Source organism: Amblyomma mixtum, chromosome 6, assembly GCF_055824585.1.
Source record: "Amblyomma mixtum isolate Tamu chromosome 6, ASM5582458v1, whole genome shotgun sequence".
In the NCBI taxonomy this organism is placed as follows: Eukaryota; Metazoa; Arthropoda; class Arachnida; order Ixodida; family Ixodidae; genus Amblyomma; species Amblyomma mixtum.
In genome coordinates, this window is record NC_143017.1 from 151,736,327 (window position 1) to 151,756,830 (window position 20,504).

At 48.7% G+C, this 20,504-nt stretch overlaps 2 protein-coding genes across 3 annotated transcripts in view; one reads left to right on the forward strand and one right to left on the reverse strand.

The window, feature by feature from the left end:
• Positions 1–13,989, forward strand: LOC149340791 (endothelin-converting enzyme 2-like). 2 transcript variants are annotated; one of them, XM_089549671.1, is made up of 5 exons: positions 1–4,963; positions 6,335–6,531; positions 8,164–8,419; positions 10,618–10,761; positions 11,298–13,989. In XM_089549671.1, exons 1-5 carry the CDS (start codon positions 4,574–4,576, stop codon positions 12,537–12,539), a joined length of 2,229 nt encoding a protein of 742 aa, XP_089405797.1. In that variant the 5' UTR covers positions 1–4,573; the 3' UTR covers positions 12,540–13,989. The 2 variants fall into 2 exon arrangements, with proteins under 2 accessions (XP_089405797.1, XP_089405796.1); XM_089549670.1 differs by lacking the exons at positions 6,335–6,531; positions 8,164–8,419 and having other exon boundaries at positions 1–786.
• A 3,616-nt stretch (positions 13,990–17,605) lies between these two features.
• The window catches only part of LOC149340792 (uncharacterized), a 28,578-nt gene continuing 25,679 nt past the window's right edge, over positions 17,606–20,504 (reverse strand). The window contains exons 9-10 of the mRNA XM_089551181.1: positions 19,330–19,626; positions 17,606–17,746 (exon numbers count right to left, since the gene is read on the reverse strand). Coding sequence (XP_089407307.1) covers positions 17,606–17,746; positions 19,330–19,626 — 438 coding nt within the window. The remainder of the gene's footprint in view (positions 17,747–19,329; positions 19,627–20,504) is intronic.

Genomic DNA, 20,504 nt, shown 5'->3' on the forward strand with positions numbered 1-20,504 from the left:
GTTGGAGGTGACTGCAAAAGCACTGCTTTGCAACTGCAATGCTGTGCCCGTTGAGGAAACCCAGGTAGTCAAAAATAACCGTTTACGGGGCTTTGCACACATCTGCCTTCGTGTTGCACGCAAAACGTCGACTCCGACGCGTCAATCGCAGCCCTGAAATGTGCGAGAACATACATCACCTGGCTGCTCGACTCCCACAACTCATTCGAATTGAGTGGATCCCAGGCAACCTGCTGAGTTAACAAACCTCTCCATGTTCTGCATCCCGCCTACCCTCACCCCTACCCTCATCACTGCCTCGGTTCCTTAGCATGGATGATACTGCCCTCTTGATCACAAGAAAGGAGCACCTCTTGCGCCGCACTCGTGCTCGCGTCCCTCTGTGTGTGGTAAACTTCCCCCACGGTCTTACTCGTGCAGAGGAGGTTGTGCTTCGGGGAATCCCGGTAGGGGTTGCCCTCACTCCTGCCGTCACTCGAACGTGGCCTCAATTTCGACACTTATATCTCCGCCCAGGGTGTCCTGTCTGCAACTCCCAAAGTACTGAGGCCGATATTCACCGATTGTTGTGGGTTTGCCCGGCGCTGAAGCCAACGAGAATCCGGCGCTTCGCATCAGCGGGGCTCTCGCCGAACAACCCGTCCTGATATATTGCTTGGACGCAGGGGTCGGTTCTTGCAGGGGCCGGTTGCCGGTTCTTGACGCATGTGTACGTCTCCTGAAATTTTGATGTGCAGGTGGAGTGCAGCGCACGAAGACATGAAAATGTGTCTGCAGCGTGGAATGGTATGTGTGTACGCAAAGCATTTATATACGTATATAAAAATAGCGCAACGGGATTGATTTCCATGCAATAACGGCAAGAAAAAAAAAAGCTCCGGCCATAGCCTAGTGCTCCCATGCAGTGGCCAGCGAAGCTGATCTGTTCGAGCCGCGAAGGGTTCGAAACCCAGTTTCGGATATTTATTTGATTTAATTTTGTTTATTCACTTCCTTGGCTCAAACTCACAAACGTCGCAAGATCTTGCTCGTTGTTTACCCACCAGAATAGTGCTTTCGCACTAATAAATCAGCTTCAAGTTAACGCCTATGCTAACGGTCCAAAATGCGTGTAGTTACAATGTAAGCATGAATGCCATTGGTTAGTTTGCCCGATTAAGATCATCGGCGCAGACATCGCTGCTTAGCCCTGTGGGGCCCATTTTCAGAGCAGAACGATGAGCACAACTTAAAAACTTACTCTTGTCTCTCTGTAAAGTTCGAACGCACAGTCCATTACACGCTAATTGTGACGCTAACATTCAGCTCTGTTTGGATCATCTTACTGCTTTATGATTTCGGCATCGCTATTTTTACTTGCCTACGTAACACATGAGTTCAAAGTTATCATAAATAAATCTCCAGACCTTATTTTTTTTTATTAGAGATGTTTGCCATTAGGCATAATGAGGAAGAGAGAGAAAGTTAGAAGAAGGAGTGTAAACAAGCCTCGCTTAAAAAGTGGGAAAAGTTTTCGATAATGCGGTTATCATGTGTCCACTTGCGATAGTCACTTGCAACATCCCATCGCAGGCCTACCTTCCTTAGGAAGCGTTGTCTCACGGAGTCTGTAGCCGGGCAATTCCACAGCAAGTGTTTTTCGTCACACTGGTCTGGCGCAGCACCACAATAGGGACACTTGTCAGTCACTTCGTAACGTTTGTCACGCCACCGATGACGCACAGAAGGAGTCATAGCCGCTCCTGCCCGAATCCGGCGCACAGATACCTCCTCCTTCCGAGTGAGACTACGAGGGAGAGGGTACGAACACGGAGGAGTTAGAGCGCGTGTTCGCTGACGCAAAGCCTGTTTCTCGGAAACATGGGACAGGAACGGATCTGGGGGAAGAGGGGAAGGTGGCGGGATGCCTGATGTGTCAAGGTGTGTCATTGTATCCACATGAATATTATGCGGACCGTGAGCATGGCCGCGAATCCAGTGTATAAGCACAGGACAGGGGTATTTTGTGCAAAGCTGGTGAATGGATTGTGTAATTTGGAATTTGCGGCGGACAGCCTTAAGCTGCTTAAGGGTTGTAAGGGAGTCAGTGTAAATATGAACAATATCGAAATTGGGTACGAGTGGAAGGGATGCAATTGCACTGTGTATCGCTTGAAGCTCCAAGTCAAGGGGGGTGCCAGTACCCGCGCTGTATGTATCGCGGGAGTTAAGGTGAAGATGGGAGGGACTGTAAACTGCGGTAACTCCCTGTAGTGCTGCGTGTGATACATCGATGTATATTATGCACCATGAAGGTAGATGCGCGGCTGATATCGGCGGCGAAGCAGAGGAGCGATTGTCTGTGAGCTTACAGTATGACCATGGAGGAAGTGTCTGTAAACGGTGAAGATGAAGCGAAATCTTGCGTGCTCTGTTTGCCTCACGCTGATCGATGATTTCGCTTAATGTATTAAGTTGAGCGTACTCTTGCAGAATGGGTATGGGTCTGATACGAGGAAGGTAAGTCATGGCGCGCATAGCCTCCCGATTGACTAATTCAAGGGAGTCCCACTGTCGATGGGTGAGACGATGAAATTGGGCCAGGTACACTGTCCGCGGCTGAAGGATGGAGCGCACGAGCTGACTAGCAGTGTAGCGTAAGCTGATGTACGGGTCGCGTTTAGCCACTGAGTACCAGTCCCAGATGCATGAAGTAGAAGACCAAGAACACGCACACTTTCTACTTGAGGTATTTAAGAATTATCTACCGTGAAGGTAAAAGGGGCTGCTTTCCGTAAGCCACATCTGCGTCCAGTGCGACTGAAACATTATTTATTACACGATAGGGTCAGACCCAAAAGGGGTAGTCGTGATGTTAAAGCATCCAGCGCTTGCTGGAGCGCCGACTGTTGCACAGACGAATCTGGATGACAGGGCCACAAGGTCATGTCGTCGCCATACGCAAGGACGCGTACAAAAGGCATTTTCTCTAGGGCTAGGAGAAGAGGTATAAAAGTTACGTTAAATGATGTGGGGGCGAGGACGGAGCCCTGGGGAAACCCTCAATTGGAGGTAAAGTGACAAAAATAACAATCATTCGATTCCAGCCACCATGACAAGCGAGCTGCTAGAATGTGTTCATAAAGCTTGCAGATGGTAGGCGTAGGTGTAATAGGGCGGAGGGCCGAAAGAGAAACCGGCGGCTGACCTGATTTGGGCATTGGGACAATGGTAGGATGTTTCCACTTTGCAGGAATAACTCCAGAATGCCACACCTCATTGAATACATCAAGGAGGGACTGTAGAGCAGGTCCTTCCAAATTGCGAAACAACCAGTTAGGTACGCTGTCGTGTCCGGAAGCAGTGCTTACTTTGAGGCGATCTATGGAGGCCAGCAATTCTGGCATGGTAAAATCTGTAGTAACCTCATCAGGGGGCTCAGAAATCGATAATATGGAAGAAGGGGTAGGAACGCAGTCATGATGTGGTAAAAACTGACGGGCTGCCTGTTGTGCAAATGAAGCTTGATCCACATTCAGACCCAAGCGAATGATTTTGGTATAATCAGCTACTTGAGAAGTGCGTTCCATAACGTGAAATACCGGCCAAAGATGTCGATTATGCTGCGTAGGAGAGAGGCGGGCACACCATGCAGCCTAGCGTTGTCTGCTAGGCTGCATGGAAGAGTCGGAAGAGCTGAAGGGTCATCGGGATTACGAGACCTTTCCAACATTATCATCTCTGACTCGCAAGCAGCCTATCACAAATACGCACTGGGAGGCATCTATCCTGTCCCACATGGCATCCTACACCGCACTGACCACATCCCGGCAGCCCGCCTCGTCTCGGCATCTCAGAATGTGTCTCTTCATAGCAATGAGCGTGTTCTTGCGACACACTGAGGTTATCTTTCGGTTATCTTTCGGAGCCAGTGGAAGTTTATCCCGACCCCGAGGAGGCGCAAGCCATGCCAATCAATTAGCACACACTCCAATATTAACCACTGTCCCGCAGAGCACACTCGCCGTCTCTCAAAAAATCTCCGCCGAGAGGAGGCGGTCTCTTGGCGCCAAATCCAGACCAACTCCCTTCCACTTTAGGCGTAGCCACAACTTTTAACCCGTACACTAACCAACAAATTGCTCTTTTTGTGACACAGATTCCACCCTCTACTATTCGCATGGGAATGTCCCAATCCTCCTTCAGTGCCTCCATGCTACATCCCATGCCCTTCCAGTGTTTCCAGACGCACTGTTTAGCGCGCCCGTGTAGGGTAGCAAACCGATTAATCTTGATGATGATGTCCTTAGGCTGAATGGCACGGTGGGGGATTGCTTTACCTCGCTGCCTTTCTTCTTCTTCCTCCTCGTCCTCTCCTCCTGGACGACCAGCGCAACCAGATAGTTCGATGAGCCATGACCATGGCAATTGAGACCCTTAACTAAAGTCTCTACCCTCTGAGGACGTGACCTCAGTTTATATCTATATCAAAATTTTTTCCCTCTCTACTATTTTCCCCTCCACACCGAGCTGTATTCAGGCACTGCTATCAGAAGCTCTCCTTTTTAGATGCGGGAAAGAAGAAGACCGAAAGATGGCTGACAGCCACGAGAAATTCGTGTGCTTCCAGAAGTCAGCACACCGGTCTGAAGACGCCAAGACTACACTGCCCGCATTCGCCCAGTGTAACCACCTTGCTGCCCCAGCGAGCGACATCACCGTAGACGGCAGGCCGAAGTCGGCATGGCTCCAGTATGGCGTATTCGTGTTGGCCGTCACGCTTTTCACGATTGCATTGTCGTGGGCAGTTCCCCAGCTGGTGCGCAACTTGGCCATTGGTTGCGTGTACCCGGACTGCCTGGACCCGGGCGCAGATATCGCCCGCTCATTGAGAGACGTCCGGGGGGACCCGTGCCAGGACTTCTACGGCTACGTGTGCGCCGGTTGGCAGCGGGCAAACCCCGATGCCAGGAACCATTTCGAGGTACACTACCCGTCCTCTGGCTGTTCTTAGCTTTGCCTTCTCAGTGCAGGGCTACAGACAGGTTAAGGTCCCAAGCCTCGGCCGCACTACAGATGCCGATCGCAGTTCCGTGCTGCGCTGCATCACCATGATTATCAGCCTGACTAAGCCCACTAGAGGATAAACGCCTCCCCATATCTTTCCAGTTAACCCTGTCCTGTGACAGGTGGCCAACTGCCGGACATCTAACTTATTGCCGCCCCTTACTACGCTTCTCTTCTCTTGGAATTCAGTCTGTTACCCTTAATTACCATCGCCTATCTTGCTTTCACATTGCACACCGTGCCCGTGCCCGTGCCCATTTCTTCTCCTTGCTCTCGACTATGGTGTCATTAACCCTCGTTTGTTCCCTGACCCACTCTCCTGCTTTCCTCTTTTAATGTTACACCTCTTAATTTTCTTTTGAATTGATCGCGGCGCTGTCCTGAATTTAAGTTGTAAATGGGTGATGACTTTTTTTTTTACGAGAACTGTGTAGCACATTTTCTTCACGTACTGCGTCCGCATAGTAGTATGTCCCCCATTTACCTGCTGTTCAACATGGCCCGAGAATAGACTGCTGTAGGGAATGTGCCTTGCTCAGTCATATGATCTATATAGGTCTGGCCCCTGTGAGCTTTGGCCTGAATCGTGTTTCAACGCTGTGTCTTTTCATAAACCACCAAGTTCAAGTGACAGACCACATGCCCTTACTTGAGACCAGGGGAGAAATTTTCGCTAAATATCAATGTTTCTAATATAGTAGCTGCAAAGTGTTGAGGTGTTCAAAGTGCCTGCCATGCTAGAATATAAAGGATTCCTATATGAACTACTTCCGTTCAAGAAAGTCCAACACAAGTACTGCAGGACGGCGAAATGCAAGTCCTGTAAGGATTTCAATAATGCTAGTCGTTGGGCTATTTGGTGGATAAGAGGTGGGTAAGAGATGGAAAGCACCGCAAAGAAACATGGACCTGAGGAAGGAAACACGGACAAGCGCTGTCTCTGCTCGCCCAGTACGCCTGCTCCAGCAGCGTATCTATTTGCTGAGTCTTTCAAATTCGATGGCGCTTCTTTCAACCGCGCCCCCCTAAGCATCCCTGTTCATAACGTCCGTTTGCTGTGCGATGTCAGCGTACTTTAAAGAACCCCAGGCGGCCTAAATTATTCCACAGGTCTCCACTACGGTGTACCTCATAGCTGATGTGTTGCTTTGGGACGTTAAATCCCGATTCAATTTGTCATTAAGCATTGCCGTTTTATGGGGAAAAAGTGAGAAACGCAATGACTCCGTAACACCTTAAAAGAAGCTAACTATCATCGTCATGGCTCTCGGTGGCGACGTACAATCAGAGCCTGCAGAAACGCGTCTCCCTGGCCACCATCGTCAGTCTGGTGCTGGAAGAAGCGGAGGGGCCGAGACCCTCGCAACGTGTGGCCCGCCTCTTCCAGCGCTGCGCCCAGCTGGCCTTCAACGAGCAGGACCGGCGTGACGAACTGCGGAGATTCATGAAGCGCTTCGACCTCACGTGGCCGGTCTCCCCGACTAGGTACGCGTGTTCGAGACGCCTGGTGGGCAATGCGCTTAAGCTCTTAGGCTCTTTTTGAGCCGAGTTTAGTACATGACTTTTTGCACTGAGCGATTAATAGCTTCTCTCGCATGAATGACGTATCCTCGTTGCAGCAAACATGTTCATCATCGCACAGCCATTGAAGAGATCGCGAAAGAACGCGGGAGGGTTTTCAATATGCGTTGCGAATAAAATGTATCAAACAAGTCGTCGAAGCATGTATGTCCAGCATTCTTGGGCAAAAATTTTGAATATGGGAATATTGTCAGCTACTGTTAATAAAATATTGAAAGTAATAATCTATTTTTCTGATGCGTAGTAAAATGTTTCTTTTAAAGTTTTTTCATCGATCGCATAGAGAAGTTAAGACTGCCATAGAAAACCAATGGAGAACGTTTCTGACGGTAGCAAAACGTTAATAGCAAAAAAAAATGCTAGCCTGCTCCCGGGAGGACTGCGGATGTAGTGATTGTTATAGTGAAATCTTACATTATATGTATAATATGAAAAAAATGTGTTCATAACCGGTTTCTCGCTCAAAAATGCTTTTGTCCAGAATTGTTGAGTATGTCCATGTAGTTTACACCTAAAGAAATCTCGCCCCAGAGAGGTTCATGCCCAGCTGAAAAGGAAGGAGTAGTAGAAAGGGAAAGCTACTGTACATTAGGGATCAGCCGTATTCTTGGCTTTAGAGTCAGTTCGACTTTATATCGACGGCGCCAAAGACCGCACCTTGAGGCAAAATAGGTTGCCTGAGTTTCGACGGTGCCCTTGCTTTTGCTGTTCCATTTTACTCCGCAGCCTAGCGTTATGTATTTGTTTTAACGGTGAGTAGTGCACACTGTGCTCAGAGGCTGTGCGTATTATTTTCTTCAGCTAATGATTCGTTTGTCGCAAAGCGCAGAAAGTTGTCCATAGCAGAGATGGATGGGAGCGCTAATCCACTGATGCACTTTTGTTTACGCTGAATTAATGCTAGGACACGAGGTTAACGCCATGCAATAAAGGATTTTCTGAAAACAATGCAGTTATTGGTTCATTGTAAATGAAACAACTTAATATTTTACATCAAATGACAGTTGCCAAAGGGTTGAGGACACATCCCGATTACCGCGCTTAAGACAGGGATTGTCTGAGTGATGATTGATGCATTCATTTGCACTGTGAAGTCACTTTGGAACGTGTTTCTTTGCGTAAAGCTTCATTGAACTGTTTCTGCATAGGCCAAAAATTGTCAAATAATAAGTATCGTTTTGACGTCAAGTTACCAATGCTACGTGACAAGACTACGTGAGAAAAAGTCGAGGTTACTCCACATGGCCAGTCACAAAGTGAACAATGAAGGGCGAAACGTTGGCAAGCACCTTGAGGTTTTCCCCTCCCTTGTTCACTTGTTTACTTTGTGATTATCAAGAACAATCTGACCAACCAACCTCTCTTTACCATGGATACTAAGTGGACAATCGCCAATGTTAATGAAGAAGTCACACCTCTCCTTGGGACCGCCTCAGGTCACGAGCGGAACGTTTGCGAGGTTTTTTTTTTTTGAGATGGTGAATTTCTGCACTATTCTGCGGCGCTTTCTTATTGTTTCTCAAATACATGGCGCAGATCGAAGCAAAAGGTCCTGGAGTTGCTAGTAGCTCTGTCGCTCGACTGGGGAGTTCCCATGCTGTTCCAGCTCACCCTGGAAGCGCACTTGCGACGACCGGGATTTCTTGCCCTGCACTTCGACTCCACTCCCTACGTGCTCGAATGGGTGGCAGTGCGCAGCTTGCTCCAGGAGCAGGGGGCGCTGCTAGCCTACTTCGACCGGGTCTCCGTCCTCCTCTCTGGCTCCCCCGCAGACAGCGGCATTATTCAGATGGCGAGTGAGATGACGCGAACAATGGGATCAGAAAGCAGTGCCCTTGCTTATTGGTTTGCACTGCAAGAAGAAAAAAACGCCGACAAAATTGCTGCACTTGTTTTTGTTCAAACAGTATGATTTTATATCGGAACAACCGGTTAGGCGTGTTCAGTATGCAGTTGCCTGTAGCCAGCCGCGTTTACATGAATACGAGACTGGCGCATCGTATTTCCTAGCGTATCTCGCGGAGGCGACACGCCAGTGCTTACGTGTACCACATCAGGTCAGGCGGGTCGTTGGCCTCTCAACCAGTGCACGTGGTGGAGGGGGCAGACCCTGCCATCTTCAGCGTGGTCTGCTTTTTTAACCTACTGCAGTGGGTATTGTATAGCTACCCCAGGGAGGAGGAGGGGTTCCCCCAAATGTGTTCCCATTTGCCGCGAAAGGTCGACTTGCCCTTCTCGATCCACGCCTGCCTGGCGGATCAGCGCGACGCGCTCTCCTGACGCGTTTTCCCTGTTTCATGAGCGCGATACGCCAGAAAGTTGTTACGATGCGCTGCTATCGCATTCATGTAAACGCGGCTTGTGTTGCTTACCACTAGCATTTGAAAATCTTCTCCATTTCTTTGTTGATGCCGAAAAGTGAGTGTGCAGTGTCTGAATTTTATAATCCATTAAAAGTTTCATGTAAATTGAGACGAAGTATCAGCTGTATTCAATCTCATGTTTTGGACTTTGACTCATAAGAGTGTAATATTCAGATTGTGAAACAGAGGACGAAGTTTATCTCATAACGTGAATGTAAATGAAGTAGAAAAATATTCTTCAGAATTCAAATGATGCAAATGTAAATATTGACACATATTGACAATTTTGAATATTCTAAGGCGGCGCTAAATTAAGCCTGAAAATACGCACTTTAACTACGTTATGTACACGCGAACCGGTCGCTGGCCTTATCTTAGTGATCTGAGTGACTGGAGCTTCTAAGTAAGTAACAGTAGCTCAAGTGCAGAAGACAGTTTCCTTCAATTTTCAAGCCGCGTGGCCCTAATGCATAAATACTGCTAATATTTTTTCTTAGAGAAACGTCGCAGGCGGTGTTTCAAAAACTTAAAGATAGGCTGTTCGCCCACATCACATTGGCTGTTGCGAGCCAACAAAGGCTGTTCGCCCACATCACATTGGTTGTTGCGAGCCAACAAAAATGATTTGTAGTCAGTTCTTCTGGATCTTAAGTATAGCTTGTCTTCGGGCAAGTTCGTTATTTAACAGTGGAATCGTTAGTGACTGCGACATTGCAACTAGCGTGGAAAGCACAAGGACAGCGACAGAAGGAACCGACGGGACAGCACGCTAGACTTCAACTGACGTTTTAATGCACACAGAACAGATTTTTGCACTTGTATTCGGCGCATGCTCAGGAGACTGTACCCCCGCCCCCTTCTCTTTATCACGAGGCAGGTGCTTTCCACGTTAGTTGCAATGTCGCAGTCACTAACGAATTCACACCAACTAGCCCAACTGTCTTCCATGATTAACAGTGGAAGAAATTGCAGGTTCTACATAGTTTCGCAAGAAAAGAAAAGAAAATTGAAGGAAGACGCCTAACCGTGTTGAACGCATTCCTTGGATTCTCTTGTTTTATTGTAAAACTATGCAGCGCCTGCAATTTACTCCTCTGGATCGACTAAACATTTGTTTTCACTGTATAATACTTTAGATATTACTAGCCTGAGGAAGTGATAGTTTCTTAAGCAAACTTTGAAACGGTTTAGTTTGGTATATGGGGTATATGGGCTAAGTGTCTCAGGCTATGAGGGACGCCGTAGTGGAGGGCTCCGGATAATTTCGACAACCTGGGTTTTTTTTTAACGTGCACTGACACCGCACAGTACATGGGCCTCTATTTCGCCGGCATCGAAATGCGACCACCGCGGCCGGGATCCAACTCGCGTCTTTCGGGTCGGCAGCAGAGCACCATAACCACTGAGCGGCCCAAACTTTGAAATGCCTTGAGACCGCTGTGGGCTACTCTAACTAGATGTATCAAGTGACAAGACTTGCGAAGCCCCGCATTTATAAGAACCGCAGCTCTTTATATCCAGTCTGTTTACTGATTTGGATGTTATAAGCAGCTTACGTGGCTTCTGAGGTCGTACATGATAATAATCGTTCTTTCTCATGCCTCCGCACTTTTGTCAAATCTTGCAGATGCTCGCTGTGGACAACCGTGTGCTCTCCGCAGTGACGTCGTCGACGCTGGACTTGCGGCCAGACTCGGAGGCGCAATATGTTGCTTTCAGCCAGCTGGACGGACTGACCGGACCCGAGCTTTCCACGAGCGAATGGCTTGAGGTGGTACACCCACATTTTCCCCCTTTCAGCTTGCGCGTCTTCGGAGGATGGCTTATTAATAGGTTCACCAGTGCTGGATTTTTATTGAGAAACTACCCGAAAATTAGGAATTGCTTTTCTTGCAAACGAGTTTCTTCCAAGACATGGTGGTTGCTGTCGGTATGCGGCAGAAAATGCTGTCGGTATGCGGTATGCGGCAGAAGCCGGAAGCCGCGACTGGCTGCGCCAGGACAGAGAGCATTTGTGCCAGGGTTGCAAACAAATATTTAAGACGTGTTGATCACAGTCTTCATAACCATCAGCCTAACTACGTCCACTGTAGGGGAAAGGCTGCTCTCTTGACCTCCAATTCAGTCTGTCTTGCGCCTGCTGCTCCACTTTATTGTCACAAACTGCCGCGAATACATCGGCACATCAACTTACGCACGTTAGACTTTTGTTAATATTTTCTTACGTTTGATCGCAAATTATAGCAAAACAATCTGTTGGCAGGCAGATGTCTTTTAAAGAGAAAGCCTGTTGTGTTCGCTGTGCAGGCCTTGAACCTGCATCTGCCTGACGCCCTGGGTCCAAACGACCAGATGTTCGTTAAGAACCGGCAACTACTGCAGCTCGTGGGACAGCTCATGGGTCAGGCGAGCTACGACGCAGCACCGTTGCTCGCCTACATCACATGGCATGTGGTACGAGTCCTCGCGCCCATGACCTCTCACCCGGTTGTGCGGCAGCAGTTCGGTGGAAGCCGCGTAGCCACGACCATCTATATGCTGGGCCGCTGCTACGTGGATGCAGACGCGGCACTGCCGTTCGCCTTCGCCCACGTCTTCGCTCGTCGCTGGCTGCAAGCAGAGTCGGTCCGTGATGTGGCCTCCATGGAAGAGCGCATAAGACACGAAGCCAACGCGAGCATGGCCGCGCTGTCCTGGATGGACAGCGGGACGAAGGACGTGGCCCTGAAAAAGCTATCCACGCTCCGCACCATCGTGGGCCGTCCAGCTCAGCTCGCCTCTGACCAGGCGCTCGAGCTCCTGTACCCGTATCTCGCAGCGATAAGAAGCGATGGATCCTACCTCGACCTGATGAACTCTGTGCGCTCGATGCAGCTACGGTACGCGAAGCGTCTTCTGCACACCAACGGTTCTGCAGGAAGCGACGTCAGCGTGCCGCTAACCGCTGTCAACGCCTTCTACCTGCCCGTCTACCATGTCATGGTGATACCGGCGGCCATATTGCATCCTCCTTTCTATGTGGCCGGGTACCCACAATCGTACAACTTGGGTAGCCTGGGTCACGTGCTGGGCCACGAGATGACGCATGCCTTCGACCCCGACATGGGGCTGTACGACCGCGACGGCAGGAGGCGGGACTGGTGGACGTCAGCGTCGAGGGCTTCCTTCCATAGCCGGTTGGACTGCCTCCGCCAGATGTACAACTCTCTTCCATGGGCGGAAGGGTTGCAGTACGGAGACTATGCCCTCACCGAAAATTTTGCCGACTCAGGTGGGCTACTCAAAGCATACCGAGCGTTCCGGACTCTGGAGGGCGGTACCCGTCGTTCACCACCCGCCGCCCTTGCTGGCTTCACAGACCAGCAGGTGTTCTTCCTGAGCAGCTGCTTCAAATGGTGCTCCACGGAGGAGAAGCAGGGACCCGGGTGGTACTCACCGCCAATAATGCGCTGCAACGTACCACTCATGAACATGCCTGAGTTCGCCGAAGCGTTTGGCTGCAGTGCGGGAAAGATCATGAACCCCGTGGTTCGGTGCAATTTCATGTGAATGGGCCTTCAGCTCTGTCTAGTGCGAATTTTCCATTCTCTTTCGTTTTGACGCCTTTGTGAGAGAGTGTGGTTTGAGTGGTTTTCAATGGCACTACAGATACGTCCTTTTCTTTTGTCCACCACATGCACTGATGCTTAACCAACTTTCGCACAATAGTTGTATATTGACGGTTGTAAATGCAGACCCACAGAATGGCACACCTGGTTCTGAATTCAATCCTCTTTAAGAGCTCATTAGTTATACCTAAATATGCCTTAAAAGTGTTGTCGTTTGAATTTTGTAGATGATGGGCATACGATGATAATAAGTTGATAAGAGCTGCAAGTAATTATAACCGCTATTGATTCATAAACCTGGAGAAATCGGCTAAAAGTGCTCTGTGTGTTCAAATAGGGTGTCAAAAATCAGCGTTTCTTTCTAGTTCCGCAAATATTTCGTGCGGCCCAGAGTTTTTGTGCAAAGAACTGGATAGCGATGGGTCAGTGGAAACTGACAATTATTGTAATAATGGGCTCAACCTCTTGAGAATATTCAACAACAGAGACATATGTGATTTTGTTGGAATGAAATGACTGGCTTGGTAGCGTGTTGTCATCGGTGTAGTTCATAAGTCGTTTGACTGGAATCGCAGCAGTACAAATCGAGGTTATGAAGCGCACACTAACAGTTCGGTAAATACAAAATTGCAGTGAAATTAACGCGTACCTCTCTTCGTTGGCGTCGCAGACCCCATAATCCAGATAGGTACACAACCTAAATTTTCGTTCTTTTATGCCTACAGAAAAACTCAGATTATCTGAGTCTCGAAACAAATGTACGCCGAGAGAGTTAGCTATATTTACTCATGGACACCTCCGACTGAATTCATGGTGTAATTTTCTCGCCCGAGTTCTTGCAAGATTTTCCCTCGTTTTCTCTTCAGAAAGCTTGAATAATTGAAAGGCTCAGTAGTTTATTGAATTTTTCTGAAAACGCATAAATTTGGCGCTAGAATTCAAATGCGGGTACTTTTCTACAGTTCAGCAGAAAATCCGGCGTCGTCAGCGTCGTCGGCGTTGCGAGCAAAAAATTCCGGCGAAGCAACTAGGCGGGCAATTCAGGTCGCGTGACCTCCTGGCGTCGGCACACACGCGCACCGGATTGTGAGCTAAGTGGCCACAGTGGCAAGTGGCAGTCGACGATTGATCGCTCGGGTGGAGCAACTAGCTGGATCACACAAGCCCCACCGGTGGCAGCACTTGTCATTGCGCAGGGCTGTGGTGCATGGCTTGAACGCTGTACCACTTAGCCAGGAGTGGCATGAGGACTCCCAGCGACCTATGCAAGTAGAGACTGACCAATTCTGCATATATGGACAATGGGAGAGTAGAACAGGACAAAGTCTATGTGAGGATAGCTTGGGAGAGGGTTACGGTCTGTGCAGCATCGTTATAAATGAGAGTATGGTCCGGAGGGGGCTGGTCCTGAAGGCCGCAGATGGTGAAATTTAGCACTTGAGAGGGGGGGGGGGGGTCGGAGCAGTAAAAATTAAAAATTTCTTTTTTTGAGGAAAGCAAACAGAGCAGTAATTGTCTCACATCTCGGCAGACACCTGAACCTCGCCGTAAAAGGGATAGAGGAGGGAGTGAGAAAAGAAACGAAGAAAGGTGTGTCGTAGTGGAGGGTTCCGGAATAATTTCGACCACCTGAGGATCTTAAAACGTGCACTGATATGGAACAGCACACGGGGTAATTTGCAATATCGTAGAAAGCTTTCCTATTTTTTGCGCGTGGAAAAATTGAATGTCGCCCAGGTGTCTTTCAATCTTTATCGGAGCGTTCATTGCGTGGTTTTTTTCAGTGCAAGTTGTTAAGGACACTGGTCGCGGAGTTTGTATGGCTGTGGTTTTTCCTGGCCTGCGGAGGAAGGCTAGATTCTCCATTCGAAAGGAATGGTAGCTGCTTTCTATTGGGAGTTGATTTCTCGAGTAGGAGAATTTTGGTTTTATCGGGAAGGTTCACTAAGCAAGTGCATGTGGCAGCCTTCCCCCGATGCTGATTTTCGGCTTAGGCCCGTTCCACATGCATGCGATTCTCGCCTGCGACGCTGCAAATTCTGTCGGTCTAGCCGCAGGCGGCCTGCGACCAAGTTCCGTCCGGTTGGAATTCAGTCGCAGCGTCGGTGTGTTCGCTCTTCGACTGACCAATGGGCAGCGCCGAGACGGCGCGTGACGTGACGTCACGTGGGAGCTGTTGCCGCGGCCGGTCTCGAGGCGCGAGAGCGAGAGAGCGCGCGCGTCGAGACCGGCCGCGGCAACAGCTCCCACGTGACGTCACGTCACGCGCCGTCTCGGCGTGGTGTCACGTGGGAGTTGTTCCCGCGGCGTAAGCAAAACTGTTTATTCTAATCAAAACATACAAAATACTGCCTGGCATGTAAAAACATGCTGGTCATAACATGAACACATTCCGCGCAGCGTTTCTGTCGCGTTTAATCGTGGGTTGCCTATGCCTGTGCACTGACCTTCTGACACATTGTTAGTTTACCTAGTAAATACAGCCCCTTTTTGTGTCCAAGCAGTAATATAAAAGCTAAAAATTCTTGTATATGTTGCATGTATATTTTTCGTGCGCAAGCGAAGTCATCCTTTACCATTTTTGTTGCTCGGCTATTATCAGGTTTTATGGAATGTGTGAGCCCGCTTCTCTTTTCTTGCTCTGTAATGCAATGAATATTTGTTTGATTTGTAACGTGTTTTTTTTTTCTTTCTCCCGTTGCACTGTACTGCAAACTGTACATGGAAGCTGAGGCCTCGTCAGGCACTACAGCCTTTTGCCTCAGCTCCCTCTTTCTTGAAAAAGGAAGAAATAAAGGAAATCTTGAAATCTTGAAACATCGAGCAACCTTGCGTGTCCCTCCGACGCCTCCGACCGAAATCGCTGGGTACGCGTTGCATGTGAAAGCCCTGTGCGAAAATCGCACTGCGGCGTCACCGACTAGGCCGACTACTTTCGTTCTAGTCGCAGCATGTGAAACGGCCCTTAGTCTGAGGAGGGCTTGCTCCAGTTCTGTTACGGTAAAATCGTCCCTATTTCCGCATTTGGCATTCCGGTGCAAAATGGATACGACGAGTGTAGTGCAGGGGGTATAGAGGTGTTGTTAAGGGCTTTTGTCAGTTGCTGCTGTAATAAGATGTTTGATGCGGTGAGTGTGGGGCCTGCAGTGGCTGTGGCCAAGTAAAACGCGGAGGAGGTGTAATGTGTGTTTCTGATCTAGTGCTAAAGTGATCTAGTGCTAGCGCTCGTCCTGTCTCCTTCTCTGTCTTTGTCCTAGTTTTATGCGCTAGTCTTTTAATTAACTATGTCAAACCAACTAGCCCAGCTTTCCGCCTTGACTGATCTAGTGGCCTGTTGATTTCATTGCATACTTTGGTCTACTATGAGCCATCCATTGTTTAACAGTGCCTGCGTATCTGCGTAGTAAGTTTCGAAGATTCGCCGTGCTATGTGTGCGTTGTTTGGTAGCTTCCGCACGTTACGAGGTAGGCATTGTCTGCGTTTGAGCATTGTGGTAAGATGAAGGTCGAGATTGTCAATGTGAGCTTGCACAATAGTTGTCTTCGTCACCTGCTGTTTTATGTTGCGTATGTCCTTCACTCATTGCGTTAATGACAGGGGGTTGGTTGCTGTTGCTCTGCTTGCTAGAAATTTATCCATTTCCTGTGGGGTATTTTAGTTTAGGGGTGATGCGGTTAGCCTTGTACGGTGTGTTGCATGGTGTTGTGGTCGTTAAGAAGAGGGTTGGAGAAAGCCCGCCTTTCTAGCCCCAGGATACCGTGACCTAAAGTCAGATCAGGGGAGCTGGGTGTGTGATTTATCGTTCGCAACGACCTCCTTAAAGTGTCCAGCAAAATTAATCTGTGTTTGACTGCAGTCGTGGCAGTGGCATATTCCCTGTGCACGTATGTAACATGTCAAAGGAACTGCTGTAAATGCTGCGTAGCTTCGAGTATCGGTACTCGCTGGCTGAGTTTGCAGAGCGTGTAAATGACAGAGTAGAGGTGTGCAGTTTGTACCAGCGATCCTGATTTTCCAAGTTCTTAAATAACGGCATCTTAACCGTGTCCAGAATCACGTTGTGCTTGAGAAAAATAAGAGAAAAATCGAGCATATTTTGACGCTCGTAGTGACCGCTCTGCAGTGTCTTTTCAATGTTGCGTTCACAGCGTAGTTTCGCTTTTTCAAAGGCGAAGAACCACAACAACCAAGCATATGTCAAATACGTATGCTAGCGAAAACATGCTTCACAGGTTTATGTTGTTATGTAGGCTCACAATTAAGGATCTGAATATTTGATTTGAATATGGCACACACGAAGGGGAGAACCTGAACATTTTTCGCCGCTGTTAGTTTTGAGTTCAAAACAAAAGAACACAAGTGGAATGTCAGGGAAGTGAAAGTTCAGCCGCTTTAAACGTGGCCCTAGCCTAGCACTGCACAATAGCAAAAGGGGAAAAGCGCAAAACCGGATGCATATTAGAACAAGAGGATTCGAATGGTCGCTTACTGCGCTCAAAGCGGATTAAAAATCCGTTACAGCGCTGCAGCGCTGGGTAAACATTTCTGCAGGTTGGCTGACCTGACAGATCTGAAAAAAATATTTTTCGCACCCCAGCATCCCCTAAGGGGTGGTAGCTTTAAATTGAGGGTTCACGCTTGAGAAACAGTTTGTGGGGTTTGTAATGATGAAGTCAACAGAATTATACGACCGAATGGGGAGCTTTCACAGCCATGGCTTATACGGCCATCTATACATCTGCAATAGCAGACATACAGGAAACAGACAGACACACAAGTGCACACAGATACACATACACAAAAAGAAAAACGCACGCAATATTTGTGACAAGAGAAAAAGAAAAACAAAAGATGTGACAAGCTCTCCGGCTGCCGCACTGGGGATTCCCATTACGCAATGAGTTCGTCAGAACATGACCATTGCTGCCAAGAGACCGGACAAAATTGAAACCCTTAGCCAGGTGTCAATAGAAAGCACCGCCAGCTGATGGTGAAGCTGTCCAGCCTCAAGGTGTGAGACTCCTGGCCCTGGTGGAGATGAAGTTCAGCACCTCGAAGTTCTTGTCCTGGTCACAAACTTTGTGCTCGTCCAGCTCGACGTTGAACACAGCCCACCCTTCCGCGACGTTTGATATGAAGGCTTTCATCTGCGGTATAAAAGGAAAAAAAAAACAGACTTTGGGGCTCTTAATTGCCATTATGCGATGACAGTGAGCTATCATTAAGTTGTCTTCTTGCTTTTACTGGTTTCTCTTATACACTGGATGGTACTAACAGTGACAGTTAGCTCCTGCCAGGTGGCAAGTAGTGGTAAGTAGCTCTTGGTGCCTGCCAGGTAGCATGTGTGAAATGTACACAGCATTACAGCGCTGGAGGTCACACACACTTTCTTCACGGTGATGCTTCTAATGATTTCGCATTAAAAACGAGCGCATATCAACAATTTACGTCAAGAAGATAGACTAACTACAGCGTGCCTAGCATCCACATGTTCAGTACGATGTCGCGGCATCAAAACCATCATCATAAGCCCGACTAAAAGGCCTCTCCCCTATCTATTTAAATAACCTTGCCCTGCGCCATCAGAAGCCACCTTATCCCAGTAAACTTCTTAATCTAATCCACCCACCTGACTTTCTGCCGTCCACTGCTACACTGGCTTTCTTTAGGAATCCAGTCCTTTTCCTTGAAAGACCATCGGCTATCTTGCCTTTGCATTATGTGCCCCACCCATACACATTTTTCCTTCTTGATTTCGATTAGGATGTCTTTAACCTGCGTTTGTTCTTCCCTGACCCACTCTGCTCTCTTCCTCTTAATGTTACTCCTATCATATCCGTTTCCATAGCTCGCTGTGTTTCGTAGAGCTCGAACGACTGACGGTTAATCTCACGAAATTTAAGGAATCTGTAGTCGGAAAGGGGAAACGGCGAAAAGGTACTCAGCTGTGCTACAGAACCCATTGAACTGCGAGCAAGTGCCCCCTGTCAGGCGGTGAATTTAAGGTTATTTTCGACGAATGACATTAGCCTGAGTTGACATCCTTGCCTGCGTCGTTGTCACGTGGCTAAAGCTGTAATGTCATTCGCAAATGTTTCTAGTCAGGGGTTTCCCCGAGGAAAGGCTCAGCTGTGAGCTCAGCGGCGGCTGATGGCTGCGCGCGCAGCCGGAGCCTCGAAGTCTGTTTCAGTTCAGCACTGCGCGTTCTGCCTGCGGTCGCCTATGACTACATCCACTGCAGGATGAAGGCATCTCCCATGTCTCTACAACTAACCCTGTCCTTTGCCAACTGCAGCTACCGTATTCACGCAAACTTATTAATCTCATCCGCCTACCCAACTTTCTGCAGCGCCCCCAGCTACGCTTTCCTTCTCTTAGAATACACTTCGTTGCTAAAAATCACGTAACTGAGAAGCACAATCGTTCGCCATTTATTTTTCTCTCACAACTCCGCTAACGACAACGATGACGATACCGCCGACGACGCCAGATTTTCTGCAGACATCTTGAGAAAAAAAACAGTGCTTGCAGACAAAGGACCAGAACAAGAAGGACACACAACTGCGCAGTTGTGTGTCCTTCTTGTTCTGGTCCTTTGTCTGCAAGCGCTGTTTTTTTCTCAAGATGTACCCCAACCAACTCGCCCAGCAACACACCTTGCTCATTTTCTGCAGAATGGGAAAATTCTCACTGTCGCGTTAAATCAAGGAAGCTGCTCAAGATCTCCCACCTTGTAGTCCATTGAGTACTTGTCTTCCCAGGACAAGTAGTGGTCGAGGTCGTGCTGTTTCCAGGTTGCGTAGCGTCCCCATTCGCTCTGGTCCGTGTGGAACTGCAGATTGGCGATGACGTCCGAGCACAGTGTGTCGTAGTAGTTGAGGCCGGAGTGCGCGCAAACCTGGTTGTGCTTGTTTAGTGTTTCGCCCTTGTTGGCCACATACAGCATGGCACCCATAGTCGAGGAGAAAAGTATCCGAAAATTTCTGGGCGGACTTCCAAAGGTGATCGCCGTTTGATTCGCCAATTTCTGTACATATCACACAGAGCAAAATGAAATTAGGTTTTTTGCAGAGGACGAAAAGTGGTTCCCCTAGAAAAGGCTGGCTCTAATAGAAATAGCGATATGCGAAAATGTCCGCGTGCTGTGCCCCTGCAGTGCATGTTAAGGAATCCGAGGTTCTTGGAATTAATCAGGAGCTGTCCACATACGGCGCGTTTTATAAGAACACTGAAGCTAAACAATGTATCCCTGATGAGAGCTGTTTAATATAAAAGCGCCGGTTATAAGCACTGTGCGCAAGATTATAGCAAGAGGCGGAAAGGTGCGCTAAGCTCTCGGACAAATGAACTACTACCGCCACCGCGGTGGCTCAGTGGTTATGGTGCTCGGCTGCTGACCCGAAAGACGCGGGTTCGATCCCGGCCGCGGCGGTTGAATTTCTTTGGAGGAGAAATTCTAGAGGCCCGTATACTGTGCGATGTCAGTGCACGTTAAATAACCCCAGGTGATCGAAATTTCCGGAGCCCTTCACTACGGCGTGTGTCATAGCCTTAGTCGCTTTGGGACGTTAAACCCCATAAACCAACCAACCAAACGAACTACTAGCTCCGAGAAAGCGGGGATTTAAATCAAACCGGGAGTGCTTTTGGAATATTTTTATGGCTCATATTCGCGTTGTCCGTCCGTGCGCTGGAATCGTGCCAACTGTGGCCTCTCCTCCGTACAGCGGCGCAACCTCCTCCCCTCCTTAGCAACCGGCGCGACGGTCGGGAGCGCAGCTTTGCATATCAACCGTGACGTCACACAGTAGCGGTAGAACGAGCGCGCGCGCGTCGGCGGTGGAAGCTGCACCGCCGCTCCTTCTCCAGACGTCTCGTTGCAGTCGAGTGAGTGAGACGCATGGC